Here is a 14,363-nt window from a genome sequence, read left to right on the forward strand (position 1 = left end):
ATATGAAAACAAAAGGAAGACTTTAGATCATATCAAATATTCCTTATTATGATAAACAAGAATCTAAATATTATAAAAATCAAGCATCTCAGATTTTATCATTTCCTCTTATAATCTCCATTAAAATTATAAACACAAAATGTACTCTCTAATTAATGTATTATTATTTAAAACTTAAGCTTGACCTGATGCAACAGCCACACTACAAGCACTGTATGGTACATCTAGGACTAAAACTCTCACTGTTAAACCAGTTGCTCTTCCTCACTGCTACAGAAAATAAAATCTTAAAACTATAAACATTTCTACTGATAGATCACTACATTTCAGAATATAATTTAGTTAGTGGCCTCATAACCTACCTGTAAATGTTTTACCAAGTAAGCCATATACAGAGCTAACAAAATAAATTTTTAAATTCTAATGTCATAATTACCTGCAAATTTCTTCATTCCATCTTATAACTCATCAAATAACCTGCCTTTAGTATAGCTACCAGAATGATTTAAAAGGAAGATAATTTCCAGTTTTCCGATAAAACAGCGTACCTGCCAGCAGAAGATCCATTTAATGAATTATGAAGGCTTGGAATATTTGAACCTAGGGAAGGATTTGAGTTTCCCTGCTGAGAACTCCCATTGACTGGGCTCCCATTACCTTTCAAAATACCAGTACACTTCCAATTGTCCATATAATTAGCTGAAAGGAAAATAGCCAAATACATTAACTTGATTAATACCTATGCACAAGGGCACAAACCTGTACTCATATCTTTAAACTACAATTAAAGAAACAAGAGAGAAGCCATGGGCTATATTTCTTTCAGGATAAATATTAAAAATGTTCTAAAAATGAAATACACGTTATCTCCATTTTAATAATATTTTTAAGTTTTCAAAGAATTCTTAATACTAATTTAAAAACATAAAGCTTTCTTTCCGTCGGGCATGGTGGCTCACACCTATAATCCTAGCACTCTGGGAGGCTAAGGCGGGTAGATTGCTCGAGGTCAGGAGTTTGAAACCAGCCTGAGGAAGAGCAAGATCCTGTCTCTACTATAAATAGAAAGAAATTAATTGGCCAACTGATATATATAGAAAAAATTAGCCGGGCATGGTGGTGCATGCCTGTAGTCCCAGCTACTTGGGAGGCTGAGGCAGGAGGATTGCTTGAGCCCAGGAGTTTGAGGTTGCTGTGAGCTAGGCTGACGCCACATACATACATACATACATACATACATACAGGAGTTTGAGGTTGCTGTGAGCTAGGCTGATGCCACATACATACATACATACATACATACATACAATACAATAAAATAAAATCAAAACAAAACAAAACATAAAGCTTTCATCACCCACTTTCCTTCCTTACAAGGTAAGTATTAGCAGAGAGAATTCTCTAAGCTACCACATTATGAAGCTAACATCAACATAAAATCTTTGTCTCCATTATAATGAATTTCATGTACATATATATGTAAGGTAATGGACTTGCCTTCTTGGTTATGCAAGTAAAAGTTATGTGGGTACCTAGTGTCTTCTGAGACGGATGTAGGTAACAAAACCCTTGGTATCTGAGTGGCTTATTGAATGCAAAATTGGCCAATGAAGACAATGAACCCAAGAAACCCAAGTTAGGGAGCCTGCTAGGGTGCACAGCTGGGTGGTCCTGACTAAGGCCCAGAGGCAGAAAAGCCCTTGAAAATCAAATTACAATGAGGAAAGGACAGTCTGGGCTGATTCCATCAAAGCCTAAAATTGAACATGAGAGCCCATCAAAGTTTAGCCAGTCTGCACTTTGAGAAACAAAAACTGCTCAAGGTAAATGAACAAAGACAACTATAATTTTGAGTGCTCAGTATGGGACACCACCCATTATAGTGGTATGTACTAAATCACGGACATCTCTTTCCAGTGGATAAGCATCCATGGAAGAGTACATAGCAGAACCAAGCTACAGAGACTATAGTCAGCATGAGCTGACTGAATCAAGTTCCCTCTCAGTTTGGCACTTGTAAGAAACTGCTAGAATCAGAGGCCCAAGGTCCTTAAACTTTTGGGTGTTGTAGAGGAAGCAGGGAAAATGCAGGATTATCTCCTATTAAAGGACTATCTAAAGCAATTATTTGATAAGAGATGATTGTGGTTCTATCCTGAGTTTGTAAAGCAGTCATACAGGTTATATATATGACAAACAGTATCTTTTTATTGGAGATATTGCATATTCTATTTTTTTTTTTTTTGAGACAGTCTCACTCTGTTGCCAGGGATAGAGTGAGTGCCATGCCGTCAGCCTAGCTCACAGCAACCTCAAACTCCTGGGCTCAAGCAATCCTCCTGCCTTAGCCTCCCGAGTAGCTGGGACTACAGGCATGCACCACCATGCCCGGCTAATTTTTTCTATATATTTTTAGTTGTCCAAGTAACTTCTTTCTATTTTTAGTAGAGACTGGTCTTGCTCTTCCTCAGGCTGGTTTCAAACTCCTGACCTTGAATGATCCGGCCGCCTAGGCCTCCCAGAGTGCTAGGATTACAGGCGTGAGCCACCGCGCCCGGCCGAGATATTGTATATTCTATGATATTTACTCTAGTTTTAAAAATGTTCTATTACACATAGAAACTTAAAAAACAATTCAGTTAGTCATTAACTGCTATGAACTAGGTAAACTGATGTTCAAAATAGCAAATTATAGGCTGGGTGTGGTGGCTCACGCCTGTAATCCTAGCACTTTGGGAGGCCGAGGCAGGCAGATTGCTCAAGGTCAGGAGTTCGAAACCAGCCTGAGGGAGACCCCGTTTCTACCAAAAATAGAAATAAATTAATTGACCAACTAAAAATATATATACAAAAAAAAAATTAGCCAGGCATGGTGGCACATGCCTGTAGTCCCAGCTACTCGGGAGGCTGAGGCAGTAGGATCGCTGAGCCCCGGAGATTGAGGTTGCTGTGAGCCAGGCTGACGCCATGGCACTCACTCTAGCCTGGGCAACAAAGTGAGACTGTGTCTCAAAAAAAAAAAAAAAAAAAAAAAAAAAAAAATATATATATATATATATAGCAAATTATATAACATACTAATTTAAAAGTAACTATAGAAGATAGTATTTTTCAAAATATATCAAAGTTCACATTTTGAAGCAGAAATATAAAGCAGCAATTATCCCTTCACTGAAATCTTTTTTTTTTTCCTTCACTGAAATCTTACCTTTCCACAATCGTACACAGCCATCATCTCCTGAAGATGCTAGCACTGTTCCTGTTATATTCCAACTCACTCGCCAGACCTGGGAATTATGATTATCAAATTGAGCCACGATATGGATTTCAAATTTTGTTGGCCCACCAGAGGAAGTAAGTTCTTTCCTGTTAATAAAAAAAATATTTCTGAGAAAAGTTTTTAAAAAGTGTGTGTACATACATAGTGTTCTAAATAAAAATTACATATGGTCTCACAAATTTACCACATTATTTTATAATAATGTATACATTTGTATTCCCCCCACCCCTTGACCCTTGAGCTGGGCCAATGTCATTTTCATTTGACGCCCCAGGACCTGGAGTGATCCCAACACACAGAAATGATATTCAGTAACTGTTTCATGGAAGAAAGAATAAAATATTATCCCAAATTGAAATTATTCTTATCCCAAAGTGAAATTATCATCCCAAACAAGGATGAAAAATAAAATTGATGATAATTTTCAAAGGAAAGAATGGGAAAATGGAAAGAAGGGGGAAAAAAAAGAACTAAAACTCATTTAAAATTAAAGGTAAATATTTCTTCACAAGAATATCTCAATGCCTAATTTAGTTTTAGCCACTCTCATTCATTTAAAAATACACAATACCAATTATATTCAGAGAATCCAATTCACTGTTAGTATCAGCCTAAATAAAACACAGTTAAGGCTGGGCACAGTGGCTCATGCCTGTAATCCTAGCACTTTGGGAGGCCCAGGCAGGAAGACTGCTTGAGCTCAGGAATTAGAGACAAGCCTCAGTAAAAGCAAGACCTGTCTTTACAAAAAATAGAAAAAGTAGCCAGGCATGGTGGCACATGCCTGTAGTCCCAGCTACTCAGGAGGTTGAGGCAGGAGGATCACTCAAGCCCATTAGTTTGAGGTTGCAGTGAGCTATGACAATGCCACTGCACTATAGCTGAGGCAACAGAGAGATAACTCTGTCTCAGAAAAGAAACAAAACAAAACATAAAACACAATTAATATAAATCTCCTCTCTTTATTCAATTCCCCACCCCAAAAAGTCATTTTACACATAAAATGTTCAATAAAGAATCCATTCTTGGGCCAGGCACAGTGGCTCACACCTGTAATCTCAGCACTCTGGGAAGCAGAGGTGGGAGGTTCACTTGAGGCCAGAAATTTGAGACCTCATCTCTACAAAAAACTTTAAAAATTAACCAGGTGTGGTGGCATACACCTCTAGTCCTAGTTACTCAGGAGGCAGGAGAATCACTTGAGCCCAGGAGTCTGAGGTTGCAGTAAGCTACGATGACACCACTGCACTCTAACAGAGCAAGACCAAAAAAAAAGAGCAATTGATTCTTCGGGTAATAGTTACCTCTACTCTCTCCTCCACAAATAATCAGGAGGCAAGAGTATTTTCAAATTCATTAACTATTTCTAAAACTCACCTCACAGGCTTTAATGTAAAAATTCTCACATCTTTGGTTGCTATTGCTAGAATATGGAAAGATCTTCCCAAATTTGGAGCAAATGCAATATCATGTACAGGATCAGTGACTGTCATAAGAGTTTCAGCTTTTGCGTATTTCCTAATGAGAAAAACAATTTATGTTAAAAGTTTCAGAAATAAAATTAGTAAATGTCCACACATCACTGCACCTCAATTTTTTTCATACTGTTCACAATCAAGTTGTGCTTACCTCTGTACTGGGCTGAATAGTGGCCACCAAAAGAATATGTCCAAGTCCTGACCCCCATAACCTGTCAATGTGACCCTAATCATTACAAAAGGAGTTTTTGCAGATGTAATGAAGGATCTCAGGATGAGCTCCATCCTGGATTTAGGGTAGGTTCTAAATCCAATGTTCGGTATCCTCACAAAAGACAGAAGAAGAAAAACACAAAGACACAGAGAGGGCCATGTAAACACAGAGGCAGAGGCTGGAGTGACACTGTCACATGGCAAGAGCCCCCAGAGGCTGGGAGAGGCAAGAATGGAATTCAGAGGAAGCACAGCCCCACTACCACCCTGACTTCAGATTTCTGGCCTCTGGAACTGTGACCGAACAAATTTCTGTTGTGTTAAATCATCCAGTTTGTTGTAATTTGTTGTGGCAACCCTAGAAAACTAATATAGAATAAAGGATAATGATCAGAGTTTTTGACTAGGTTCTTCTATGTCTTCCACTGAATATCTTGGGCAGAACTGAAGCACCTAATGTGCCCATGGGAGAGGGAGTGATCTCCCCATCACTCCTTTCTACTACCCTCCTCTAAAGCACTAGTGTTTCTAGCATTCTGTTCTTGACCTTCTTTTCACCCCTAAGTTCTATCCTTGACCTCTTCTCACCCTAAACAGTCACCCTAAACAATCTCATCTGTGTCCCTGCTTCTACTGTGTGGTCTGCAGCAGCCTGGGAGCTTCTGAGAAATGCAGACTCTCAGCCCCCACCTGATGCCTATAGAATTGAAACATGCATTTTAACAAGATCCCCAGATGACTCACACAGACATTAACATTTCACTACCTACAAATCAATAATTCCTAAATCTATCTATCACCTCCAGTCCATTCCCTTCTGCCAAAGGCCAAACATAGGAGGGGTAGCTAAAAGCACACACACACTGCTGTCAGAATGTATTCAAATCCAGGCAAATCCATCACTGGTTTGTAACCTGACCTCCAGCAAGTTGTTGTCTGTAAAGTGGGAATAACACCAGTAATGTGGAAGGCAGACTCTCCCCTAGGGGAGGCTCCTCCCCACAAGTATGAATGGGACCCATGGCTTGTTTTTAACTAGCAGAGGGAATATGGCAAAGGTGGGGGGATGAGACTTGTGCAATCACAGTACGCAAGTTTGCAGCGCTGGCCTTATGAGAAGCTCTTCTCCTACGGGCCTTGATGCAGCAGCTGCCATGCTGTGAGCCACAGGAGAGAGTCCGGTGGCAAGAATACACAAGAGCTGCCAACAACCAGTGAGCCCCACTAAGGCCTCACTCCTAACCCACAGAAACTGAGATCATAAATGTGTGTTGGTTAAGCCCCTAAGTTTGTGATAGTATCGTTATGCAGCAGGAGATAACTTATTTTAGCTATTATATCTAGATATTCCCAAAAGTACCTCAAACCAAGTTCGAAGCAAATTGTTTCTCCTTTCACGTTCACTCCTCTTCAGGCAGTCCCCATCTCATGAATGGCGCTCCTGTCAACCAAGTCAGACACCCAGACTCACCCAACCTACAACTAGAGCCTCAGTCATGTCAACTCAACCTCCTAGACAAGCCTTCTTAGTCCTCTCTTCTTCATCCCATAGCCTCCTACTGCATTAATTCCCTGCTCCCAGCCTCACTTCCACATAGTGGCCAAAGTCATCTTCCTAAACGGTAAATACAACCTCTTAACTCTACTGGACCCTCCAATGTCTAAATGCTGACAGAATGGAGACCAGAGGTGGCCAGCAGCACTATCCAAAATCTGCCTGGCCTGCCTCTCCCCTCTGCCCTAGCCTCCCAACCCATGGCCTCACCAGGCTGAATCACACTCCACCTTTGCTCCTGCTTGCTCTGTGTCTGCAGAACACCCTCCCCATCTTTCAAGACTGATACTTAGACATCAACTCCTGCCTAAAACTTCTCCCTCTCCTGTCAGGCAGAATTGACTTTTCCGTTCTATTGTGCACGGTACATGCTACTATCTATAGTATCTATAGCAGTTTACTGCACCGATCCATATCCTAGATGCTATGAGCTCCTTATGTACAGGACTGTATTATATTCATGTTTTTGTCTTCCTACCCATAAGTAAGGTGGTTGTTAGGATTCAAATTTCATAATATATATGAAAGTTGCCCTGTAACCTATATAAATACATGGCACTTGTAGTATCACTATCAAATCCAGATCTGTCTTATTATTAACATTTTCACTCACAAATAAAAAATGAATATATCTAATATTGGTTAATTTGGTGCATGGTTTCTGTCTACCAAATCGTGATACTACTTAGAAAAACAGGTATAAACTAGATACTACGTAGTCCTCTATCACATACCCTCCTCATAAACACATTGATCTAAATAAGAACCTTCAGGCCAGGAGTGGTGGCTCATGCCTGTAATCTTAGCACTCTGGTAGGCAGAGGTGGGCGGATCATTTGAGCTCAGGAGTTGGAGACCAGCCTGAGCAAGAGTGAGACCCCGTCTCTACTAAAAATAGAAAGAAATTACTTGGACAACTAAAAATATATAGAAAAAATTAGCTGGGCATGATGGCGCATGCCTATAGTTCCAGCTACTCAGGACGCTGAGAGGCAGAAGGAATGTTTTAGCCCAGGAGTTTGAGGTTGCTATGAGCTAGGCTGACACCACAGCACCCTAGCCCAGGCAACACAGTGAGACTGTCTAAAAAAAAGAAAACCTTCAAGGCCGGGCGCTGTGGCTCACGCCTGTAATCCTAGCTCTTGGGAGGCCGAGGCGGGCGGATTGCTCAAGGTCAGGAGTTCAAAACCAGCCTGAGCAAGAGCGAGACCCCGTCTCTACTATAAACAGAAAGAAATTAATTGGCCAACTGATATATATATAAAAAAAATTAGCCGGGCATAGTGGCGCATGCCTGTAGTCCCAGCTACTCGGGAGGCTGAGGCAGAACGATCACTCGAGCCCAGGAGTTTGAGGTTGCTGTGAGCTAGGCTGACACCACGGCACTCACTCTAGCCTGGGCAACAAAGCGAGACTCTGTCTCAAAAAAAAAAAAAATTAATTTACCTTCATATGCTGCCACACTGTACCCAAACAAACTGTTTCCAGAGTTCCTTATCTCAAGCAATTACACACTATTCACTGAACTATTAAGCCAGAAGCTTGGAAATCATCTAGATACCTTCCTCCTTCTTCCTTAACTCCCATATCCAATCACTCACCAGAGCCTATTTATATCACTTCTTAAATTATTTTCAAATTGTCCACTTTTCTCTATCCCCACTGCCACTACCCTATTCCAAAGCCACTGTGATCTCACACCTGAACTGTCATAACAGCATCCTTGACCTGAATCCACCCCCTTCCTCTCCAAAATACTTTCCACACCTCTTTAAGAGTTAAACCATCTTACCTTTTACTCCCCATTCACATTACCCATGAGAAAAAATCAAAATGCTGGATGCTATTTCTTGAAGATGAGTCTTGCCTGTTTCTCACCACACTCCCTTTTGTCCAGTATGTTCTAACCACAGTTTAAATAAGTTACCTGTTTCTTATTCATGGGCTTTACCACTTGCATTTTTCTCCATCTGGAGTGCTTCTGTCCTCTTTGTCTAACTTCTATAGGTCTTCTAGGTGAACCTTCCTGACCATCAAACTAGATTAGTTCCCCCAGGTGTAAACTCTTTAACACCCTGATCTTCCCAGTCCGTAACATCCATCACCCTTTTTAACTATTTTGTATTTTCTGCAAGATGGTATATACTAGGAGATCAATTACCCTCCTCTCTTTATCATTCCACCCTACATTACTCGGGCCTTGGCATATCATAGAAAAATCAGTAAATATGTAACGAATGATGCATAATTCACTTTAGGGATGAAAAAGAAACATTTTTAAAAATTAAATGCAATTATGAACAGTAATTAGAACCAAAGCAGTACTGACCTGGTGTTTTCATTATATTCAAAAATCTGAACCTTGGCCATTGTATTTGGACTATTGTCATCACTTCCTACAGCTATCATGGGAGAATGAGCCCGAGAGCTAGAAATGGAGAGTAGAAAACATTTTACATAACAATGAAATTCATACAGATTTAATTCAGTGAACTAAAAAACTGGAGTCAAGACAACATACAAGTCTGCCTGTCTCTGTATGACATCCAGATCTCTGCCACACATCTGACACAGCTACATTCTGCAAGCGTGTGCTTGAGAATGTTACTTACTCACAAGAACTGAGGACACCATCCTTCTGGACTATTTCCAAACCACATGTTCTTACAGCTTAGATAGAAAGGACCTCTTTTCCCAAAAAGGTTTTAAGCATTCAACAGATTAAAAAAGATACGGGTGCAGTGGCTCACGTCTGTAATCCTAGCATTCTGGGAGGCTGAGACTGGTGGATGGCTCAAGGTCAGGAGTTTGAAACCAGCCTGATCAAAATCGAGACCCCGTCTTTACTAAAAATAGAAAGAAATTAATTGGCCTACTAAAAATACAGAGAAAAAATTAGCCAGGCATAGTGGCACATGCCTGTAGTCCCAGCTACTTGGGAGGCTGAGGCAGGAGGATCGCTTGAGCCCAGGAGTTTGAGGTTGCCGGGAGCTAGGTTGATGCCACGGCATTCACTCTAGCCTGGGCAACAGAGTGAGACTCTGTCTCAAAAAAAAAAAAAAGATACCTGAGAGATCTCAGCAATTTTTCCTCCTGAAAAATTTAATCATTAACTATGAAATGAAAAGTAACCCTATTGTGACCAACTTCATGACAGAAAGGTTTTAAGGGCTTTGTACAAAAAAAGAGAAACAGATAGAAAAAGGAAAGTAGGAAAGACCACAAGATGCCTGCACATCATTCTCTCTGGACTCCTTTGTAGTCTACCTCACTTTGAAAAAGGCAAAAGATAAGTAATAAAAGGATGGCTTTACTGAAGTGAACTGTAAGGTAAACAACTTTTTTCCTCTCTATGCCTAATCACCAAAATGTCGTATTCCTCTTCCAGATTAAGTAGTATCTCTGTGAACCTGGCACCCTTGCTTATGCTTTGACCTCAATATTGTGATCTACTGACTTCTTAAAGCTAGAAACAAAATATGGTGATTAAAAAAAAGTTTTAGTTCTTTATTACTAAAGAACTACTTTAGTAGTTCTAAAGAATTACTTTAATACTAAAGCTTCAGGTAATTTTACCAACTATCTAATCGATTACCAGGTAAACTGCAAAGTGCTACAGTAATAAAAGGACAATTACCAATTATTTATAATAATGGTTAGAATAGATATAAATTCCACATTAGTTTCTATATTTCACAAACTTTCTTTTTTCAATGTTCTACAAATATGTTTTGATTTTATAATAATAATTTGAATGACCAAAAGTATATTTATAGTAACATTCAAAAATTACCAAAAACATAAAGTTTTTAAAATATTTTAAATCAAATTATGAAATGTCCAGATAGCAACCTGAATTAAGAATTACCTCATTTGTACAACCAGAAATAAGATGTTCACATTTAAACCACTTTCTAAAAATGATTCACAACTAAACAGTGAGAAAAACCATCCAGCTCTCTGAGTAGTAGACAGGTCACCTGTATCTCCAGGTTCCGATGAAAAGATAAAAGAATAATACCATAACAGTACTAGAAATCAAGAAAGCGTGCCATCAGAATTCAAGAAATTTGGAAGATTTCCAGGAAGTCAGGAAGAAGGAGATCAGACTGAGAAAGAAAATACAAAGGGAAAAAGAGTCCTTATCACCCTCAATGAGCAGTAAATCCAAGAAGCTCAAACCTCCAATTAGTTAATGCAAAGAATAGAAATCAAGGAGCAGGCCAGGTGCGGTGGCACCCTGGGAGGCCGAGGCAGGTGGATCACTTGAGGTCACAAGTTCGAAACCAGCCTGAGCAACAGTGAGACCCCCGTCTCTACTAAAAAATAGAAAGAAATTAATTGGCCAAGTAAAAATATATGTAGAAAAACTTAGCCAGGCATGGTGGCGCATGCCTTTAGTCTCAGCTACTCGGGAGGCTGAGGCAGAAGGATTGCTTGAGCCCAGGAGTTTGAGGTTGCTGTCAGCTAGGCTGACACCACGGCACTCTAGCCTGGGCAACAAAGCAAGACTCTGTCTCCAAAAAAAAAAAAAAGAAATCAAGGAGCAATCATGAAGTGATTAGGTTAGGAAATGTCCAAGGAGGTCTTTCTTAGTGATCAGAGTATGAAAAGGGAGAGAGAGATAAGAACTTAAACAAAGCAGTACTCCAAAATAGGCAGGGAAAGGGTCAAGGAAGAACAAAATACATTTTGGAATCAATTTAGGCAAGAAAAAAATTAAATAAATAAAGTGCTCAATTCCCAAAGTAAAATTCTTATTTTGGCAATTTGGGGGTATACCAGCCTGCCAGCCTGCTCTTGGTCCACATGCTACAAGGAAGCCTTCTGCCAACCTACTCCTCCACCTACTTAGATAAAACTCAGTCAGCCTCCGTAGTTAAGAAAAAAACAGAGCTTCGTGATGCACAGGCTTCCAGCTGGGGTAAGAGAGTACACTCTGTCTTTTTCCTTCAGCTCCCATACCTGAGTGTTCTTCTTGCAGTCTAATTACTGCCACGTTTTTCACATTTTTGTGTTTTTGGTGATTTCAGTCTAAAAGGGCCTGTGTGCTGCTGAAGTGCCACTAGGCAAATGTGATGTGCCTCACAGAGAAAATACATGTGTTCCAAAAGCTCCATTCAGGCCTGAGTAATAGTGCTACTGGCTATGAGTTCAATGTTAATGAATTAACAATATACACTAAATATGTTGTCTTTAAACAGAAACACACACAAAAAAAGGTTGTGTACTGATTAGTTGACAAAAATGCTGTGATCAACCTAACGCTATAATTCCCCTAGGACCAATTCAGTATTCAGTATTAGCTAATTCAGAGTTCAAGGCAACTTTATAAAACATGCCTATTGCAAATAATGAGATCTGACTATATAATTCAGGGGGAAATGCAAAAATTTTAATTAGGAACCTCAAGGAAATATTGTACCCATGTGACAAAAGCTGACTGGTATTTAAAAAAAAATAATCAGAGAAAAATAAAGTCTTAGCAATTAAAGATGATTACCATTTCACCCAAAAATTCAATGATGGAATAAAATGTATACCTGATTTAAGCTCAAGATCTGGGAGACAGTGTAGTAAATCTCCAATTTTTAAAAAATGGAGAATACATCCAGGAATAATAAAATGAGTCCCAGAAAGAACACAGACAACAGAAAAAAAAGAAATTATCAAAGAGTCATAAAATATTCCCAATTTGAAATAAGAAAATTCATTTTGAAAGGGACCACTAAGTGTTAAGTAGGATTAATCAAAAAAGATCAAAACCTAATAGTACATGTCCAGATCTGTTTCAAAATAACCCAGGTTTAGAGTTTTGTTTTGTCGTTTAGAGAAAAGGAATGAGGAAAAGTATACACACATAAAACATGAGAAGCTCTGGGTTACTATAGCTGGGTGATGGATATGTGAGGGTCTGTCCATTGTACTTCTGTTACTTACTTCTGGTGTGTCTGAAATTTCCCTAATTAAAAAAACAAAAAACCTTTAAAAGCAAAAAATATCTACAAATATCCTGGTTAAATCTTAGAATTCTATACTTCAAACCATATTAAGCAATTCCAGGAGGTTCAATAACCTTTATGTGAAAGACAAAACCAAAAACCTTTCAGAATACACTTGACAACCTCAAGGTGGGGATAAATTGCTCAAACAAAACACAAAAAGCACTTTAACAATAAAAGAAGACTGTTAAGTGTGGTTACATTAAAATTCATTTCTTCTAACTACCGAAAGCCATGATAAAACCTATCAAAATGACACACCATAAACTAGGAGAATATACTTGCAACAGAGCTCAAATAAGACAAAAATCCTAAAAACTTCCAGAAAGTACAAGCTACCTACAAAAGAACCAGCATTCAAAGAGTATACCATCCACCCCATCTAGAAAAAAATTAACTATGCCACTAAAATGAAAAAACATCTAAAAACATGTGACAGGCCAGGCACAGTGGCTCACGCCTGTAATCCTAGCACTCTGGGAGGCCGAGATGGGCGGACTGCTCGAGGTCAGGAGTTCGAAACCAGCCCGAGCAAGAGAGAGACCCCATCTCTACTATAAACAGAAGGAAATGAATTGGCCAACTAATATATATAGAAAAAATTAGCCAGGCATGGTTGCACATGCCTGTAGTCCCAGCTACTCGGGAGGCTGAGGCAGCAGGATTGCTTGAGCCCAAGAGTTTGAGGTTGCTGTGAGCTAGGCTGATGCCATGGCACTCACTCTAGCCTGGGCAACAAAGCGAGACTCTGTCTGAAAATAAATAAATAAAAACGTGTGACAGAAAAATTATAATACAGTAAAAGAATCATGAAAAACAGAGAAACTGTCAGAAGATAATACCAGATTATTCTACATAAAGTTTTTATGAAATAGATATTTGCATCTATTTCAATATTTACATAATCTAATATTGCAAATCTGACCGCTACTTAATTTCTAGAATCAACTTGTAGTCAAAACACAAAATACTTATATATATATGTTAAATGTTTACAGAATGTAAATATAAATATCATATAAGCTTGCCGACTTATAAGCAATATAACAAGAATTAAGAAATGGAAGGGGCAATGAGATAAAAGCAAAATAAGCTAATATCCTCATTTTTAAGAGGAGCATCAATAAATCAGTAAGTATAAATGTCAATAAATCAGAGATATAAACGTATTATTTGAAATTAATTACCAACAAAACTAAAACTATCAACATTACCACAAATATCTATTTAGTCACATCTTGAAAGGGGGAAATTATTACAAATGTGCTCTATTCACCTTTCATATCAGTATGGATCTTTTTAAAGATAACATAGCAAGAAGCCGGGAATGGGGGCTCAAACCTATAATCCTAACACTTTGGGAGACTAAGGCCAGAGGATCACGTGAGACCAGGAGTTTGAGACCAGCCTTAGCAAGAGTAAGATCCCCATCTCTACTAAAAATAGAAAGAAATTAGCCAAACAACTAAAAATAGAAAAAATTAGCCAAGCATGGTGGCGTATGTCTGTAGTCTCAGCCACTCCAGAGGCTGACGCATGAGGATCACTTGAGCCCAGGAGTTTGAGATTGCTATGAGCTAGGCTGATACCATGGCACTCTAGCCCAGCCAATGGAGCGAGATTATCTCAAAACAACAACAACAACAAAAAAAAAACAGAACTATTAACAGAATTTGTTTTTAGGGGTAAGGGAACCTTTAGCTTTCATTTTGTACTCCTCTGGATTATTTGAATTTTTTCCTTATCAAGGAAAAAAACTTTTTCTTATAAGAGTTTAATTAAAAAGAGTATAAGTCACACTCTATATAGCAGTTAAAAAGGAATGAGGTTTGGCT

General features: G+C 38.9%; 1 protein-coding gene across 3 annotated transcripts in view; it reads right to left on the minus strand.

The window, feature by feature from the left end:
- Positions 1 to 14,363, minus strand: part of SEH1L (SEH1 like nucleoporin) — a 30,872-nt gene that overhangs the window by 2,850 nt on the left and 13,659 nt on the right. For 2 of the 3 annotated variants that reach the window (XM_020282429.2, XM_075993699.1), the window contains exons 5-8: positions 8,856 to 8,954; positions 4,658 to 4,798; positions 3,209 to 3,366; positions 549 to 699 (exon numbers count right to left, since the gene is read on the minus strand). In XM_020282429.2, coding sequence (XP_020138018.2) covers positions 549 to 699; positions 3,209 to 3,366; positions 4,658 to 4,798; positions 8,856 to 8,954 — 549 coding nt within the window. The remainder of the gene's footprint in view (positions 1 to 548; positions 700 to 3,208; positions 3,367 to 4,657; positions 4,799 to 8,855; positions 8,955 to 14,363) is intronic. The other variant, XM_075993700.1, reaches the window with a different exon arrangement.

The sequence above is a fragment of the Microcebus murinus genome, chromosome 17 (genome assembly GCF_040939455.1).
Source record: "Microcebus murinus isolate Inina chromosome 17, M.murinus_Inina_mat1.0, whole genome shotgun sequence".
In the NCBI taxonomy this organism is placed as follows: Eukaryota; Metazoa; Chordata; class Mammalia; order Primates; family Cheirogaleidae; genus Microcebus; species Microcebus murinus.